The sequence below is a fragment of the Physella acuta genome, unplaced genomic scaffold (assembly GCF_028476545.2).
Source record: "Physella acuta isolate Inbredline_101_S28 unplaced genomic scaffold, ASM2847654v3 ptg001322l, whole genome shotgun sequence".
In the NCBI taxonomy this organism is placed as follows: domain Eukaryota; kingdom Metazoa; phylum Mollusca; class Gastropoda; family Physidae; genus Physella; species Physella acuta.
Window position 1 is genome coordinate 228,625 of NW_026732837.1, and position 20,352 is coordinate 248,976.

General features: G+C 39.1%; 1 protein-coding gene across 2 annotated transcripts in view; it reads left to right on the forward strand.

The window, feature by feature from the left end:
- LOC131958362 (zwei Ig domain protein zig-8-like) overlaps window positions 1-20,352 on the forward strand; it is a 131,758-nt gene that overhangs the window by 63,961 nt on the left and 47,445 nt on the right. For both annotated transcript variants that reach the window (XM_059323354.1, XM_059323355.1), the window contains exon 2: window positions 4,531-5,028. In XM_059323354.1, the coding sequence (XP_059179337.1) occupies window positions 4,860-5,028 (169 nt within the window). In that variant the 5' untranslated portion in view covers window positions 4,531-4,859. The remainder of the gene's footprint in view (window positions 1-4,530; window positions 5,029-20,352) is intronic.

Below are 20,352 nucleotides of genomic sequence, written 5' to 3' on the forward strand. Positions count from 1 at the left end.
AATCATCATATTAAATTTGACTACTCAATCTATACTTCAAATAACTGAATTGATCTGTCGGATCTAGAGTTCGTCATGCCCAATACGACAACAAAATCTGTCAAAAGAAAACAGCCATTCTTCTATATAGCGTAACAAAACTCGCGAGCTAAGACAACGACAAGTCTCTATACACCAACTACGTAATCGCCTAGTAACAAGAATGATGATTTAAATAATTCATTAATTCTTGACACCTTTTTACATACGCTTCATACAGTTAACCAATAGTTCTGTGTGTGTTTTGTCTACGTTGTTCTATTGATGCTGAAAGTTGAATAATTTATACCACGTGTTAATGATTAGGCTGAATGAAATGTAAAATATACACATGACTTGCCATGGAAAGGTTTTTTTTAACGTATATTTTAAGTAGTGACAAAATTATTGTAAAAAAAGTTGTCTATATTATACTCGAAGAAATGTACAATTGCACAAAACTTGATTTGTAATTACATTTCTGTAAGTTGTCTTTTTCAATCAATGCATATTCTTTATATTTTCATCTTTCATTATGAATTCTAATTATTTAGCAATAATTCAATTAACCCCTTCGTCCTTTCAACTATTACTGGTGTGTTTTTATCTAGCAATAATTTACAAATCCAATTATACGTAGCCACTACATTCATGGGCGGTGGGTATGGGTCTGTGTGTGATCTACTAATGAAAGCTAATTGTCGTAAGGACAGGTGCTAGCCTCGATGGCCACACACCGAATACATTTGGTCGCAAAAAAACAAGAAAAATCTGGCCAGCGTATCTCAGCGCGAGGCGTTTAACTGACAGACGGTGAATGTGGGGGTCGGAGGTGAGTGGTGAGGGTAGCATGCAGACATCGAACGCTCGATTTCGCCAGGTATTCTAGCAGGTATTCTAGCAGACGTGAATATTTCCAGGTGAGTTGCTTCACCGGTAGCATACCGCAGGCGACTTTTTATTGGACGTTTGACTTTTATTGTGATAGTCCCTGTTCTCGTTTTGACGTTGGTTATGTTTCTGTCACTCTTTTTTTTTTCTTGTTTTTTTTTAAAAGAATATTTACCTTATAGACAGCGTTGGTTTTTTTTTTAGACCATTTAGCGAAGGTACCTTCGTGGTTGCAGGCTGATGTTGTGGATAGTGTGTGGTTTCATGTTGTGAGAGAGTTTTGTCTGGTCTTATGTTGTGACAGAGTTTTGTCTGGTTATGTTGTGACTGAGTTTTGTCTGGTCTTATGTTGTGACAGAGTTTTGTCTGGTTATGTTGTGACAGAGTTTTGTCTGGTTATGTTGTGACAGAGTTTTGTCTGGTTATGTTGTGACTGAGTTTTGTCTGGTCTTATGTTGTGACAGAGTTTTGTCTGGTTATGTTGTGACAGAGTTTTGTCTGGTTATGTTGTGACAGAGTTTTGTCTGGTTATGTTGTGACAGAGTTTTGTCTGGTTATGTTGTGACAGAGTTTTGTCTGGTTATGTTGTGACAGAGGTTTGTCTGGTTATGTTGCGACAGATTATATTTGGTCTTATGTTGTGACAAAGTATTGTCTGCAACCGCTTACTTGCAACTGTCAACTGTTTACTGACAACTATTTCTTGACAGATGTTTACTGATGAATGTTTATTGGCTTAAGTTTTCCAAAACAACTGATCAATTTAAACAAAATGAGCTAATGGAAAAGCTGTTTTTACTGACTTTGGTGTTTATTAAAATAACGGTTTCATTTTTACTGAACCAACCATCACTGTTTAAAACCACAATAGCACTGAAAAAATCAAACAATGGAATATGATCTCAAATGTATTATCGTCTGCGTGAGTGGGTGGTCAGACGTTCTGCCATTGGTCCAGACATTTGAAATCACGTGACACGTCGTCTTGGTCGTCGCGACAGTGACGTTTTAATAAGTCATTGACATTTTAATGTCATTAGCCTATAATGACGTATTAAGTAAAGAGCATTAAAAAAGGAAATAAAATATGAACTCTATTTGTGTTGTTATAAGACTCTACGATTGTTTTATTAAAAAGTCCTTTATTTTTTATATGATACTTTACTCAAAATAGCATGTACCATTAAACATTTCAAATATACTTTTTCATACTTCAGAAATATAAATCAGCATAAGCTTTGAAAATTGTGCAAAAAATAGATGAACAATACACCGAATACATCAGGCAGGAAATGATGAATCGGAATACCTGTTTTTAATTTATAAAAGTAATTATGGACTTAACTACCATCTCATTTTTTGATTGCTCGGGTGTTAAATGTCGTCTTTGATGACTAATCCTCTTGGATCGTATTCCACCCACAGAAAAATACAATCACCGGAAAATGAATGACTGTAATTTGATACTTTAGTATCTGTTGCATTACTTCAGTAATGAGAATTATAATTAAGTGCAGTTCAGAGTTCAATGAAAGGTGAATTTGTTCGCGCTCATTAGGTAGGAACTAGTACATTCAGCATTAATCTCAGAGACTTTTTAAATGGCTGCATGTAAAGAACCGACAAAACCAAGTTAGAAGATTACAAATACGGAATTTTTTCTAGTCGTTTACTTAACTGCTGAATAAAACTGCTCTGGTATTATACTGTATTATATTGTACATGTGGTGACGTTTGATGTGCGCATCATCTCTATGTGGTGGTATTTGATGTGGGGACCATCTGTATATGGTGGTATTTGATGTGGGGAACATCTGTATATGGTGGTATTTGGTGTGGGGAACATCTCTGTGTGGTGGTATTTGATATGGGGAACATCTCTGTGTGGTGGTATTTGATGTGGGGAACATCTCTGTGTGGTGGTATTTGATGTGGGGAACATCTCTGTATGGTGGTATTTTATGTGGGGAACATCTGTGTGTGGTGGTATTTGATGTGAGGAACATCTCTGTGTGGTGGTATTTGATGTGGGGAACATCTGTGTGTGGTGGTATTTGATATGGGGAACATCTCTGTGTGGTGGTATTTGATATGGGGAACATCTGTGTGTGGTGGTATTTGATGTGGGGAACATCTTTAATCTCTATGTGGTGGTATTTGATGTGGGGAACATCTCTGTGTGGTGGTATTTGATGTGGGGAACATCTGTGTGTGGTGGTTTTTGATGTGGGGAACATCTGTATATGGTGGTATTTGATGTGAGGAACATCTCTGTGTGGTGGTATTTGATGTGGGGAACATTTCTATGTGGTGGTATTTGATGTGGGGAACATGTTTTTTTTTTGTGTCATTGCCGGGACAGACTGGGTTCGAATCGTGCTAGACACGTGGATCTCTGCCATAGCCAAACTCTTGACTTTCAGCTCTAGACCACACCGCTAATGTTTGGTGTGGCTGAACTCAACACATTATAACGCGATTGCTTTTTATAAAGGCGTTAGGTCTCTTTTAAATGTATTTGTTTTAACTACGAGGGAAGTAATTTAAATATTTGAAAAGTGCAAAGCGATGAGATTAGTTAAAAATTTTAATGAGAGTTTTGTCAATTCCTATAAAAGGCATTGTTCGTCGAACTCACACGTTTAGAGCGCAATATTCACCGATTTAATTAAAGAAATTAAACCTTTGATTCAAAAGGTTAAAAAAATTCTCAAAAACGTAATTCTTTAATTAAAATTCATCAAGCATTACACAGAAATCCTAGAATATACCTCGCGGATATTCCGTGGATTGGGCGTGGATTCAATCCAGTTGAGCGCTGGAACGAAACAGCAGACGACGCCATGGCAGAAACCGACGCTGGGGGGGGGGGGGGGGGGAAATCAATTAGCATGACAAGTATCGTTGGCAAAACTGGAAGCCAGGTTTTTTGTTGCGTATATCCTGGGAGAAAGTCGTCTGGTAATTGGATGTGGCCTTGTCAGGCGGGGATCACCTGTCAGGTTGTTGTTGTCGGCTGGTGATGTGGCGTAGGCGGGGATACACTGAATGGTGACACAGGATGTTTCTGAATGGTGACTCAGGATGTTACTGAATGGTGACACAGGATGTTACTGAATGGTGACACACGATGTCATTGTATGGTGACACAGGATTTTACTGAATGGTGACACATGATGTCACTGAATGGTGACACACGATGTCATTGTATGGTGACACAGGATGTCATTGTATGGTGACACAGGGTGTCAGTGTAAGGTGACACAGAATGTAGATACACTGAATGGTGAAACACAATATGGATAAAGTGTATGGTGACAAATTTGGATACATTGTATGGGGACTCTAGATGTGGATAAAGTGTATAGTGATACACTATATTAATACTCTGTATGATGGTTCAATACGTAAATAAACTGTTTGGTGATATGATATATAAAAAAATAATCTGTATGATAGTGATGCGTAATTGAATAAACTATATTGAATTACAGGCACAGGTCACAAACTGTGGGCAAAAAGTTTATAGTAGGCCTATACATGCAATATGTATTATATTTTACTCCAGTATGTTTGCTTGCATTTTCATTCTATTTAAATTTTTGTTTATTTTTCTTTCAGAATGTAGAATAACTCGGCCTTTTGAGATCTGACTATATTGAACTTGGTGACCTCAGGGACTCCATTGGACTGGTGGGATATGTAATTCTTTACAGAAGCTTTGATATTAGCATTACATCAATACTGACATATGGATCTATGATATTCGTATGTGCAAGAAGTGTTTTGTGAATATGTTACGGATAATACAATTCTTGGAATTTTTTCAGTACGTGTAGAAGGGAAATAACTCTTCATAATTCAAGGAGAGGATAACTCTGTAAGAGAGTTGTTAAGAAACTATCCACTGCTGTCGACTGGGGGGATTTACCAGTAACTAAAATGTGACTATGGGTCGTTACAAATGGAACTTATGCCCTCGTTTTCAACGGCGACTTCCGGGTACGAGGTCAAGGTCAAGGTGCCGGAAACAGCTGGGACGTTGGACGAGCTCGTGGCAGACGGAGACGATCGTCTGCTTCGTTGTCCTGTGCTCGCTGATGCTGCCTGTCACATCTGGTACGTCGTGTTTTTGTCACTTGACCCGTTTCTGCTTTCACTCATGTTCATATCACTCTTTCTATTATATAAATCTATATACTTGGACGCATGCTGTATAAGTCTAAGGGCAATCCATATTTTAAAAGAATTATTAATAGCTAATACTAACAATATTCATTTTAGATTATTATTTTTTTTTTAGAAGTAGATTTATTAATACTCACCTTAATAGCTAACCACAAAAGTATTAATTATAATTAGCTATGTGAGACTCACATAAGAAGTCAAAGAGGGTATTCTATTAAAAAGGTCAAAGCTTATTATTGTAGAGGATTATTTAGTCTAACCAGCTAAAACTTGTACTTCAGAATAACAACTTCTAAAATATAAAACGTATGAACTTATGGAGTTATCTATTTTTATTTTTAAAATTGTCTCCCCCCCCCCTCTTCACAAATTACTATCACATAACTGACAGGGTGCTTTCCGTTGTAAAATTTTTATTTATAGCGTGAGTTCAGTGTCTTCTCCATCTAGTCTCAACATAAATTGTTACATTAATCAGTCCGATAATCCTTTCTGTCCGTCAAGTTCTACCTCCACTGTCCGTCAAGTTCTACCTTCACTGTCCGTCAAGTTCTACCTTCACTGTCCGTCAAGTTCTACCTTCACTGTCCGTCAAGTTCTACATTCACTGTCCCACAAGTTCTACCTCCACTGTCCGTCAAGTCCTACCTCCACTGTCCGTCAAGTTCTACCTTCACTGTCCGTCAAGTTCTACCTTCACTGTCCGTCAAGTTCTACCTCCACTGTCCGTCAAGTTCTACCGCCAGTCTGTCCGACAACAGACACAACCTACAAGACCTACGTCATATCGACCAGACACTTCAGCATCCACGACTATTTCCTGACACGTTCCTGACCTTTGTTTTATCGGTGCCAGCCGGTTAACGATACGACCCAGCAGTTAAATTTCTCCCAGACTCCTAACCTTTTACACTTCCTGTTTCCCAGTCTGACCCCACTACGACATCCAGTGACCCCAATACGACATCCAGTGACCCCAATACAACATCCAGTGACCCCAAAATGACATCCAGTGACCCCCAATACAACATCCAGTGACCCCTTCAGCGACAAATACCCCCACCCTCTTGACCAAATACCCTTTCAATGACCTATGTACCATCTATTTCTTACTGTGATCAATACTTAATCGAATGTTCTTCCCATGACAATTTTAAACCTAACATTCCTTCTATGACCGCTATATAATAAAAAATTCGAATGTATTACCTAATGTATTATCTAATCTATAATTAAAACCAAACCAACCACCAAACTACTCTGACCCCTGCAACACAACCTATATGACCAACACAACCTTTCTATCAAACTTTAGAGACAACCCTGTCCTATTTTAAGACCCTTGTATGACTAAATCTACCTCATACGACCCCTGTATGACTAAATCTACCTCATACGACCCCTGTATGACTAAATCTACCTCATACGACCCCTGTATGACTAAATGTACCTCATACGACCCCTATATGACTAAATCTACCTCATACGACCCCTGTATGACTAAATCTACCTCATACGACCATGTATGACTAAATCTACAATATACGACCCCTGTATGACTAAATCTACAACATACGACCCTGTATGACTAAATCTACAACATACGACCCCTGTATGACTAAATCTACCTCATACGACCCCTGTATGACTAAATCTACCTCATACGACCCCTGTATGACTAAATCTACCTCATACGACCCCTGTATGACTAAATCTACCTCATACGACCCCTCACTAACCCAATCTGAAATTTCAGTGACCCATCATGACCGAACATAAAAATAATTGAAAAAAAATATAGCATTCTTATAAATCTTATGGTCATTGAATCAGATGAACTCTTCCTCACCTGCCCCATGTGTCTTGGGCACGAACGGGATTGAGAAAAGGAAAAATATTCTTAAATTACCGGGAACATTTTAACACTAGATAGATAGAAGCCATCACTCACTTTTGCTAACTCCGCCCCCTTTAGCCGTTTTTTCCCACGTTCATTAGAGAGCGCCCTCTATTGGGGAACATTTTTTCCCCACGTTCATGTTAGGGCGTTATTTTTTTTTATTGGTTCATCTCAGGACGCCCTGTATGGGGGCTCGTTTTTACAAAAAGTTAATCTAAGGACGCCTTATGCCTTATACGGAGGCTGATTATTCAACCACATTCATTTAAGGTGCGCTTTTTTTTGGGGTTTGTCTACCCTAGTTCATAAAACACCATTCTTTATTGGTGCTGTTTCACAAATGTTGAAAAGGCTCGTATTGTGTCTTTTTCCGCAGTAGTTCACCAAAAACAGCTTTTCAATTGGGCTTTTTCTGTAATAGTTCATCAAAAACAGCTTTTCAATAGGGCTTTTTCGGTAATAGTTCATCAAACACAGCTTTTCAATGGGGCGTTTTTAGTAATAGTTTATCAAACACAGCTTTTCAATAGGGCTTTTTCAGTAATAGTTCATCAAACACAGCTTTTCAATGGGGCTTTTTCAGTAATAGTTCATCAAACACAGCTTTTCAATGGGGCTTTTTCAGTAATAGTTCATCAAACACAGCTTTTCAATAGGGCTTTTTCGGTAATAGTTCATCAAACACAGCTTTTCAATGGGGCTTTTTCAGTAATAGTTCATCAAACACAGCTTTTCAATGGGGCTTTTTCAGTAATAGTTCATCAAACACAGCTTTTCAATGGGGCTTTTTCAGTAATAGTTCATCAAACACAGCTTTTCAATGGGGCTTTTTCAGTAATAGTTCATCAAACACAGCTTTTCAATGGGGCTTTTTCAGTAATAGTTCATCAAACACAGCTTTTCAATGGGGCTTTTTCAGTAATAGTTCATCAAACACAGCTTTTCAATAGGGCTTTTTCGGAAATAGTCCATCAAACAGCGTTCTTTATTGGGGCTATTTTACAATTGTTCAAGGACTTCTTTTTATTGGAGATTTTTCCGCAATAATTCATCAAACACAGCTCTTAATTAAGACTTTCCTACAGTAGTTGATATAAGGGCGCTCTTCATTGTGGCGTTTTCACAATTGTTGAGATTAATGACTCTTATCCTATACTTTTAGTTGGGTATTTTTATACAGTATTTCTCCTTCAGCTATATTGAATATGATTTCTCAAAACTCTTTCATCTGCTAACACCGTCAAACGGTGTTTATAGAGGTGATCTTTTGCTCCTGGTTGATATGTCCAGCTCTGGGTTGGTCTCTGTGGTAAGTGGCACTAGCCCACACTCAGGTCAGGTGAAATCAAAACAAAATAAACCAGCGTGAGTACTCTCAAGTAGGTGCACGCCGCTGTGTTGTTGGGGGAGGGGGAGATTAAACAAAGTTAAAAACTAGAGAGGGGGGAACGTTAAAATGGTCGTTAAACTCTCCCTGACACCGGGTAAGAGATAAGGATAGGTGAGTTGGTTAGTACTTGCGATTTTGGAAGTTTCAATGTTTCTTGGCGTACTGGATACAATCTTTAGATCAGGATGGAGGCTATGATAAAATCCATAGCATTGCAGTAATATTTTAGTAATCGCAGAAATACAATTGTATTATACACACACACACACACACACACATATATATATATATATATATATATATATATATATATATATATATATATATATATATATATATATGTGTGTATGTATGTATGTATGTATATATAGGATACATATGTTTATTAATGTATAATTATTCGTAACAAAAAGTATTTTCCCTCCCTTATCAGTTGTTTTTCAGTATAAAAATTTAGTAAATGAAGTTGTCTTTGAAGCTGTTTAACAATGAATGATTTTCATCATTTTGTTTTAAATTCCCCTCCACCCCCCCCCCCCCCCCCCCCACTCTCACCCCCTCGCAGCTCACTTTACACTGGTATTTCTGTTCATTGCCTGCCCTCACCCACTCCCACCCCCACCCACCTACCGGAAGTTTATTATTTAAAATAAGTTTTGAGCCAACAATAATTGAAGCACCAGCCGCCATGTTTTATTACTACAGCGTTTGGTTTTTATTTCCATTCAAGTGCGACTTCTCTCGCATGAGAAACTGGGTGTTCAAAGCAGAAGTTAAAGGGTTAATGGCACACTGTACAGATAAGTTAGGTGGCCGCTTCGTTTACTTACAGTTGGGCTAAATTTTTACTTTCTTTATTGGCCAAATCCTAGCACTCTTCTATACAATACGCTTATTATACATGGATTTCTCAGTTATAAAGTTCTCGAGTGAGTTTAAAGGTGAGAATCATTGTAGGAGAAGTTCTAGAATTGGAGCAATTATTTTCTTTGTGAGCAATAATGTCTAGTTGTTTGGTATCTTATAATTAAAAGCTGTATAACAGAGACCTGCATCTTTTAACTATATAACAAAAGGGTTCATTGAATATACAAGGGGACATAGCCTGGAACTTAGTTTAGCTTTGCAAAGGTAGATAATGAACTAAGCCATCAGACATTCTTGATTAGAACTCAAGTTTAATTATAAATCTAGAATGTGCCAATCATGACCTGTATAAATTAATATCCTTATTCAGACATCTTACAACTTATACACAGCTGTTTATATGATATTATAAATTAGTACAACTCGTTCAACCACAATGTCTTATCAAAGACGTAACTTCGAATTTGACTACAGCTACATCAGAAGGTAACCAAGCACAAGTTTAGGTCTCTATTTTTCTTTTTCGCAATTTTGAAGCAAATACCGATTTTAGCTGATTTTTAGCTGGCTGAGTTTATTTACTAAAGAAGAACTCTCGTTGAAACTCCATTTTGTTACGGTTTTTTTTAAAGGTTTACGCTTAAGCTAATATTTATACCCGTTGGTTATTGTGCCAAGCGAGAGTTTAGGATAATGTTTTAGCAGAGGTTAAACGCAGGCGTGGTTGAAGAAATAGACGCGTGTACTGTATATCTGCAACAGAAGAAAAACAAGCTTGTCAAAAGAGAATCACCAACAGCCCCTCCCCCCCCCCCCACCACCACCTCCCACCCCTACGATTACTGCCGCGTTATGTGTTACGTTTGCACTCTTTAAAGTGTAATTATTCTCCGAATTTAAAAAATCTATCAAAACAAGAAGGGGATGGGGCTTTACAAAACGATGCTGGTATTGTTTTGTACTCTCAAAAATTGTACATAAACATTCGGAACTTAATTTAAAGAACATTTTTGCGCTGTTAGGAGAAAAGCTACTTAAAATTACAGCAAGTATTGTACTGTATGGTTTGGTTTCCTCTTTAAAAGTGCATTTTACTTTAATTAGGATTTTACTTCAAAGTGTGACGAACTAGCTTGAGTAATTGTAACTCTTTTAATTAATTAGACAATGGATTTATCCAATCATATTTAACTAACCCACTCTCTGACATTAATAATTATATCATTAAGTGTGTTTTTTTTTTAAACCACAAGTGAACATTTGAAGGACACACAAATGCTTAAAAATTGAATTAAGTGTTGGTGTTTTAAAATAGATCATTCCACCCACGCTTATTTGGATGGGTGGGGAGGGGGCGCAGAAGGTGTGATGTGGTGGGGGTAGGAAGTGTAATGGAGGGGGCCGCCAGGAGGTGTGATAAAAGGGACAGAAGCATCAGTGATCCGCCGGTAACTCCCCCTGTTGTAGCCGTACGGGCACGCATCGTTTCACAGGTGTTGGGAATTATCCCAAGCGGAATGGGAAGACGCAAAAAATGAATTCCACCCTCTTTTTTAAACGCTTAACAATCTCTATTTACGAGTATAGAGTCGCCATTCTTAGCTTTCTTGAGCTTCGAGGATTTTTTTTTAAGTTCCGGGTTGGGTTTTTTGTAAAGTTTCTTCACATTTCGTTAACTAGAAAATCATATTGGTTTATAGAATGGAGAAACGTAGCCTACTTCACATCCGCGCAAATATAAAAAGTGGGGTATTTTTTTTCCAGTAATTGTTTAACAAACGTAAGAGAGGCTCATTACCCACGCGCGCAATTATGGGATAGCGGGAAATCCCTTAAAGCTTCCTGGCAAAACTTTTGTTACCATAATCATCCCTGCACAGGATTATTTTATTTGTTTAAGGAGTTGTCTGTTTTATTCTGGACGGGAGAGTTACCTCCTCATTAAAATACTCCAGATGTCTCGAAAGAAAACAAACACAGCCCGCCACCAGATGTCGCTTCCTGTAGGTTTGGTGGAGCAGGCCGGGAACGAAGTAGCCAGCGCACGTGCGAGGGTGAGTACCGCCCGGGGGCCCCACTGTTCCGGGGACCCACATCAAAAGATGGGTAAACATGGATCTATGACGGAGTGTAATATTTGAAAAACATCGGTTTTCTAGCGGGCTGCTCAAGGTGTGACCTCCCTTGGTGTGTGGGCGGGATTTTACAGATGCGTGGGTGGGATTGATACAAATGTGGGGTGGGATTGTTACAGATGCGTGTGTGGGATTGTTACAGGTGTGTGTGCGGGATTGTTACAGATGTGTGGGTGGGATTGTTACAGGTGTGTGTGCGGGATTGTTACAGGTGGGTGGGATTGTTACAGATGTGGGGTGGGATTGTTACAGGTGTGTGTGCGGGATTGTTACAGGTGGGTGGGATTGTTACAGATGTGGGGTGGGATTGTTACAGGTGTGTGTGCGGGATTGTTACAGGTGGGTGGGATTGTTACAGATGTGGGGTGGGATTGTTACAGGTGGGTGGGATTGTTACAGATGTGGGGTGGGATTGTTACAGGTGGGTGGGATTGTTACAGATGTGGGGTGGGATTGTTACAGATGTGGGGTGGGATTGTTGCTGCCTGCTTACATTAGATATCTACCTTGTTAATGTTGTGAAGGCCGAGTTTTTAAATCAACGCTAATCCCCTCCAAATGATAAACCTATCAACGCTAACACCGTCTAAACGAAAATTCTATCAATGTCAACCCCTTCTATATTATAACACCTTTGCCAACCCTGTCCATTAAACACCAACAACCTTGCCAACCCCGTTTATTTTACCAACAAACTTGCCAACCCTGTCCATTAAACACCAACAACCTTCCCAACCCACTCTATTAAACACCATAACCTTGCCAACCCTGTCCATTAAACACCAACACCCTTGTCAACCCTGTCCATTAAACACCAACACCCTTGTCAACCCTATTCATTAAACACCAACACCCTTGTCAACCCTGTCCCTATGACAACACCATCCCTGACACCACCGACCTTCTACAACCGCCATCCCACAATACCACAGAACAGAAATAACCCGACGAACAATGCTCTCATTTCTCAACACATACCAAGTTTTTTTGTTGCTTCCATTACGATGTCTTCCAATCCAGAGGGCACGAACTAGCCAACTCCGTACCACATAACCTTTGTAGTGTGAGCCATCAATTCACTTACACTTTCAATAATTCACTCCGAGTTTTATTCTACGTTTGAGTTCAGTACGTTGTTTCATTAGCTAGGTTTCTATGTATAGTTGTTGAGAAGGATAATGTAAGGCTCCGACTTTGGAATTATCTCCCATGAAGATAGTGTATAGGGATGTAAATGTATAAGGTGTAGGTAGGGGGTGAGAGGGGTTGGCGTATCGATTAGATTCACGAAAGACAACAATAGCGAATGAATGAGAAATCGATCTTGTGATTAATTATTGACGAGGATCTGTCTGGGTGGTGGAGTGGAAGGGGGGGGGGGGACAGGAGAAAGTGAAACAGCAACTTGTTTTTTTTTTTCATCTGATCAGTAATGTAATGATAGCCTGCATGTGATAATAGAATAGACTAGGGTTATATGATAGTGTAGTCAATAGAACAGAATAGAGTCATTTGATAGTGTGGTCAATAGAATAGAATCGAATAGAAACAAGAGAGTAGATATCAAACTAGAAATGATTTATACTATAGGTTCTACTCTGTAGATCTTTTCTTTAGGTCTTTTTGCTTAGGTTTAGCTGTTGAGATCTTGTACATTAGGTCTTTTACTCGATTTGTCTTGTTTGGTCTCGCTGGTTAGGTCGTGTTGGTTAGGTCCTGTTGGTTAGGTCCTGTTGGTTAGGTCCTGTTGGTTAGGTCCTGTTTGTTAGGTCCTGTTTGCAGGTCCTGGTAGCTAGGTCTTATTGTTCAGTCAAGAATCATTAAAACAAATCTATGATCTACCACCTTTTGCTGCACCCTCTCCGTGTATTGGACTCTTGGAGAACATATACCTTCAAAAACGTACGCATAACATACATAAGATCACTGTTGATTAAAAACGTACCCGTAACGTACATAAGATTACTTGTTGTTAAAAGTATGCGAACTGGTCCTATTCTTTTTCGCTAAAATTACCCACAATGTGACGCTTTATTCAAATAAAATCTTTGTTTACTCTAGTGTAATGACTCTTCATTCTATTAAAAATTATTTAAACCCAATGTATACAAGAAACTTTTCGCCATCTGAATATTCCATCTACATTTAAACTTTCTATCACAAATAAAAGGACGGTAACTCGGATATATCTACCGATTTATTATGTCACAAAATCTCCTTGGTTCGAGACTGCATTGTCTGTTGTTTTATTTTTTTACTTTTATTTAACAATGAAAAAAGTGCGTATTGTTTGTTTTTTTACTGTTTAAATAATTTAATTGCCAGTGCTATTTCAAAGTCAATCTTTTCGCGCGGTATTTCTTTATCAGTCGCACAAAGGTAGACAATCCACAACAGGTGCTTGCAAGATAATCTCTTGTCAAATCTGTAGAAGCCAAGCAATTTGTTTTCGTATCTCTGGTTAAGGTTAGCGTCATACAATAACATTAAACGATAGGTGTATCCAGTTACAACGGTTGAAGTGGTGTTAAACTCAACTGGTGCAGCGATCGTAACGACGTCTCCTTGTGTTCTATTAACCAGTTCGATGGTAGGTGTATCGGTGCCAGGTTTGAATGTTAAAGATGATGGATTGTTTATGTATGACTCTAGGTTGTTGATACTAGACCGCTGCCAGAATATTCCTCGGAGTAGACAACAGTTTGAATACGTTTTCTGGTTGGTAAGGGCATCGGTCGTAGATAGTGCCAACTAGTAGTTAGCAAATTCTAATGGGAGAGAGCAGATAGTGCCAAAAAGTACCTCGCTAATTATTGTTGGGATAGTACTTGCAGGTTGTGCTAACTAGTACTTGGCTAATTATTGTTGGAGGATTATACTAGCATGTTGTACAAACTAGTACTTGGTTAATTATTTAATTATTTTTAATTGTAGCACTATCAGATTGTGCTTACTAGTACATAGCTAATTATTGTTAGGGGATTGTACTAGCATGCTGTAAAAACTAGTACTTATTTTAATGTCATTCTAATGCTGACAGATAGTTCCGAAAAGTACTTGGGAATTTTCTAGTGGAGTGCAGCACTATCAAGTAGTGCCGAAAAGAACTTGCCAAATTTTTGTTTAGTGCTAACTAGTAGCGAGAAAACTCTATGGTTTAGTGCAATACCAAAAGCTAGGTACCGCAATTACATAATAAGTTCAATTATTAGAAATATTGGCACTCTGTACCATGAATTTTATTAGTACAATTATTTTCAATAACAAACGTACTAAGTTAGTATTGTACCAAGATATTCTTTAATTGTACAGTTATTTTCACAGTACTATTTCTCAGTATCAAAGGTACTTAACACGTATCAAAGTTGTTTAGACAGTACTATAACTCTGAGTCAAGAAGTACTTGTGTTGTAGAGGGTACTAATATCCACTCCAACTGATCCTGTGGTTTGTTTCAGTACTATTACTCTGTGTAGAGAGGTACTTGTATTGTAGAGGGTACTAATGTCCAATCCAACTCATCCTGTTGTTTGTTTCAGTACTATAAGTCTGTGTAGAGAAGTACTTGTCTTGTAGAGGATACTAATATCCACTCCAACTGATCCTTTTGTTTATTTACCTACCACGCCCACTGACCTTCCAATAGATATTTGGGTTTGAGACTACTCCAAGTTTTGCTTCTAATGTTTACATCAGCCTGTTGTAGCGAGGCTACGATCGCAATATTTCTACTCTAGGTACATTTAAGTACAGCCTCTAGGATTAGATGGGTACGTAGAAGGAAAAGATATTAAACGTAGTAAACATTAAATTATGGTATGCTTCAAAATCAAATTTATAAAAATCGAAGATATCTGTGTAAAAAATTATTGGATCTTGTCCAGATAAGCCCCGACAAAAAAGTTAACCCCCGCCACGCAAATAAGATCATAAAAAGATGATATGAGACTTGTACTTTAAGTTTTTAATCCTAACCCAACCCTAGCCCTGACCCTGACCATGACCTTAACTCTAACCCTAACCCTAGAGGCGGATGTTGTATTTATGTCGTGTTTAAAAATTCAATATTGATGTCTTGACATCAGAGATAGGTCAAGGTTGCGTGCATGCATTGAATTGGAGTTGACAAAAAATTGGCGGGACTTAACTTTACGCCCGTGAACTTTTTGCATTAATGGCGGGGCTTATGTTGACAATATGAAATTATTATATGCAATTTCTTTTTAGATTATAAAAATATCTTCCACTTAACAAAAAAAAGTTACAGCTAATTTGTATGTATTGCTACTGACCATATTATGTAACATAAACTTTCCCCGTTAGTCATATAAACATACGATATACCAATCCACACGCTACCCTACGCATTGCTTACATGCGTGTAACCGCTAACCACATGAAACCACTTCAACAAATAACTCACAATAAACACTGCGATAACATTGTTAATAAGCAAAATGATCCGTAATCCTTCGATCAAGTCCCCCCCCCACACCCATCACTCCCTCCTCCCACCCACCCGTACTTCAAACTAAACCCAGGGCTTACGAACTCTGCACAAGTCGATATGTTTTTATTGGCATTGTGACGGCTAGATCGCGGCCAAATTCCTCTCGGTAGATCTGTATTTTCTCAACACTTAAGCCTGGTCGACGCACTTGAGGTATGCTAACATTAGGACAGACTAGGTTCGGGTACCGGGGTCCTATAAATAGGGCCCCGCATCACCTGGGGTCACGATTAAACAGGTTGTATGTCAGTCATAATCGGAAGGGGGAGGGGGAGGGTGTTAGATAAGTCATCCACGGCCGTATCCAAAGTGGAAGGTCAAAGGTTAGCGTTGGGTAAGTCTCCCTCGGCGGTATCCACTTTAGATGTGGTGGGGCGGGGGTTAAATATTTTATCAGGACGCCCATCCAGGGTTTCTGTATGTCGTAGAGTAGGGCGGAGGTTAAATATTTTATCAGGGCGCCCATCCAGGGTTTCTATATGTCACATAGTATGGGGGTAGATATTTATCCAGTGCTCCAATGCATGTTTTCTAAATGTCATAGGGTATTGAGGGGTTTAAATATTTTATCCAGGGCGCCAACCTAGGGTTTCTATATGTCGTAGAGTAGGGCGGGGTTAGATATTTAATCCATAGCCCCCATTACCTTAAAAATAACTAGGGTAAATCCCAGGACTACAACCATTCTATAGATGACAAGGCTAGGTGTTAAAAAATTACACACTAGCAAATTAGTTCAGGGATCTACCTCCTTTATATTGCTAGAATTCGCTCTATTTCAGGGATCTACTTCAGTGCCTCTTCCAGACTTTTTTTCTCCGGGGGGGGGCGCTTGAAATTTTCGGGGGGGAGGGGCGGTCAACATTTTTCGGGGTGGGGCGGACACTAGTTAAAGTGTATGTTTACTATATAAAATCCATCTCGTTCGGGGAGGGGGGGGCGGTAGACTTTCTTCGGAGGGGGGGGGGGGGGGCGGAGCCCCCCAAGAGATGCCTGGAAAAAACTCTGATCTACTTGCTTCATGTTGCTAGTGAGGTCTAAATAATCCCAATACTTATACTATATTAAGGTGCAGGTAGATAACTTGCTAATCTCACTAACTCATTGATTGGCAGATGTTTTAATCCAGCATCCATGTTCACTCGACTACATAAATCGATATAGTTGATCTAGTTCACTCGACTACATAAATCGATATAGTTGATTTAAGCTACATTCTTTAGCATGATATCCAGATATGAAATATTGTGTCGATGCTATCCGTTGATACCTATAAAAATATGTTTTACTGTTTGTTTAATTTTTACTGTAAATACTTTTAATCTTCTTGTGGGCTCCATTTTGTTGGTGACCCTTTCGTGTACGACCTGGTAGCTAATCCTGCGATTATCTGATAAGTCAAGCACACACAAAAATATGCTTCTCGGTTTGTCTTCAAGTAAATTGATTATACTGAAGTTAAACATCAAAAGAAGAGAAACAATATTTTGACGTTTCAAAAATACGATGACATATTGAAATTAAATAAAAACATTAAAATAATGCTTTGTTTACTTCTCCTATATACGACTAAATTTAAAAAAAAAAAGAACAGATAAAATGTCTATTTAACAATCCATTTAAACGACACCACATAAAAAACTTTGCTCTTATCATAGTCTAAAAATAGAATTAGCACACACCCAAGTACAATAAAAAAGAGAGACTGCTTTGTGTTTATTTTAAACTTCACTTTAAAAAATCCCTTTGAAAAGAAAACGAACACGTCACTATATCATAGTTCTAAACATTAGCCCCAGCGTCTTAACCCCGCAGTGCCTTGAAAAGACAGCTGTCTCCATTCCGTTTGTTACCAGCCCGCTCAATTATGGGATGTCTTCATTCTGTCGGTTATTGAGTCATTCAATTATTTTTTCTATACAATTCGAAACTAAAGACGGAAGACAATTTTCCCCATCACTCGTAACTGTTTCATTAAAATACTTTTCAACTGACAATTCCGGAGAATTTTTGTGTACGAGAAAATAAACCAGCTTTACCTTTAGTTTTACCTGTTGTTAAATAAAAAAGGAAGAATGTTTTTAAATGAAACTTGAAGGTCGGTACACAACATAAGGAGTTATTAATAGACAGAACAGTTTGGAGTTTGGCAAAAGATGAATTATTATACTAAAAATAGAAATACTAAAACATTCACCTAGGTACATGACTCTTCATAACTTTTGATTTTTGGTATTATATTAATTAAATACTTAATTAACATAATTATGTAAAGCAGTGGCGTAACGAGGACGGGTGTCGCCCGGTGCGGCACTTAATGGTGTCACCCCCCCCCCCTCCACCAAACCCCCCCCCCCCCCCCAGAGGCGTTACGACCCTTCCCGGGGACAAACTTTCAATTTTCGATTTGCACCCCCTCAAACTTTCGATTTGCACCCCCCCCCCCCTCAAACTTTTGATTTGCACCCCCCTCCCCCCAAACTTTTGATTTGCACCTCTTAAAACACTATTTAACACTCGTATTAATCACTTAATTAAGTGGAATTATCATTTTTCTCTATATATTTTGCTATTTTTTGCCTTGGTGTCCCCCCCCCCCCTAAATGGTGTCACCCGGTGCGGTCCGCACCCACCGTCCCCCCCCCCTCCCCCGTCCCCTCGCTACGCCTCTGATGTAAAGTATTGTATCCCTCACTGCACGTTGATTAAAAAAATGAAAGATAATCAAGATTAGCTTTTGTGTGAAGCTTTTAATGCTTTCATAAATGTAAAATTTGCTTCATTAGTAACTTTTTATCCAGCGTTAAGTGTTGAGATAGGACCTTCTGAATACACCGGGTTGATACAGTGTGTATGTTTGCTACAGATCACATTGTGAAAATAAACTGACCGCTCTTCGAGTAATTTTTTTAGTGAGACTCATTAATCCGGGTCATGTCAAGAGAAATAAAAGATGAAATTCCACATGGATGACAAAAACTCTACTTCATCTGCCTGTATGATAAACTCTACTTCATCTGCACGTAACTGTGTGTCGTTGTGTGGGAGGTTGAGGTGGGGAAGACGCCAACAATAATCTCAATGGAGAGCTAGGCGCTAGAAAAATGTGGTGCAAACGAATAGATTCTGAGGCGCAGGGTTGAGACGCGGCTTTAAAAAAATGACAAACATTGGTGAAAGCTGACGTCATAAGGAAACAAACTGGGAAACTTTAGTTGTCAGCTGGTGGCTAGAGGGAAACTATCATCTCAGCTGTTGCTGAAAACAGCCAGTGGTAAACAGCAAACAGCCTGGTACAACAGCAAACAGCCAGGTACAAGAGTAAACAGCAAGGGACAACAGCAAACAGCCAGGTACGAGAGTAAACAGCAAGGGACAACAGCAAACAGCCAGGTACTACAGTAAACAGCCAGGTACAAGAGTAAACAGCAAGGGACAACAGCAAACAGCCAGGTACAAGAGTAAACAGCAAGGGACAAGAGTAAACAGCCAGGTACAAGAGTAAACAGCCAGGTACAAGAATAAACAGCCAGGTACAAGAGTAAACAGCCAGGTACAAGAGTAAACAGCCAGGTACAAGAGTAAACAGCCAGGTAAAAGTAAACAGCCTGGTACAAGAGTAAACAGCAAGGGACAAGAGTAAACAGTCAGGTACAAGAGTAAACAGCCAGGTACAAGAGTAAACAGCCAGGTACAAGAGTAAACAGCCAGGTACAAGAGTAAACAGCCAGGTACAAGAGTAAACACCAGGTACAAGAGTAAACAGCCTGGTACAAGAGTAAACAGCCAGGGACAACAGCAAACAGTCAGGTACAAGAGTTAGCAGCCAGGTACAAGAATAAACAGCCAGGTACAAGAGTAAACAGCCAGGTACAAGAGTAAACAGCCGGGGACAAGAGTAAACAGCCAGGTAAAAGAGTAAACAGCCAGGGAAAACAGCAGTCAGGTACAAGAGTTAACAGCCAGGTACAAGAGTAAACAGCCAGGGACAAGAGTAAACAGCCAGGTACAAGAATAAACAGCCAGGTACAAGAGTAAACAGCCAGGTACAAGAGTAAACAGCCTGGTACAAGAGTAAACAGCAGGTACAAGAGTAAACAGCCAGGTACAAGAATAAACAGCCAGGTACAAGAGTAAACAGCCAGGTACAAGAATAAACAGCCAGGTACAAGAGTAAACAGCCTGGTACAAGAGTAAACAGCAGGTACAAGAGTAAACAGCCAGGTACAAGAATAAACAGCCAGGTACAAGAGTAAACAGCCAGGTACAAGAATAAACAGCCAGGTACAAGAGTAAACAGCCAGGTACAAGAATAAACAGCCAGGTGCAAGAGTAAACAGCCAGGTACAAGAGTAAACAGCCAGGTACAAGAGTAAACAGCCAGGTACAAGAGTAAACAGCCAGGTACAAGAATAAACAGCCAGGTACAAGAGTAAACAGCCAGGTACAAGAG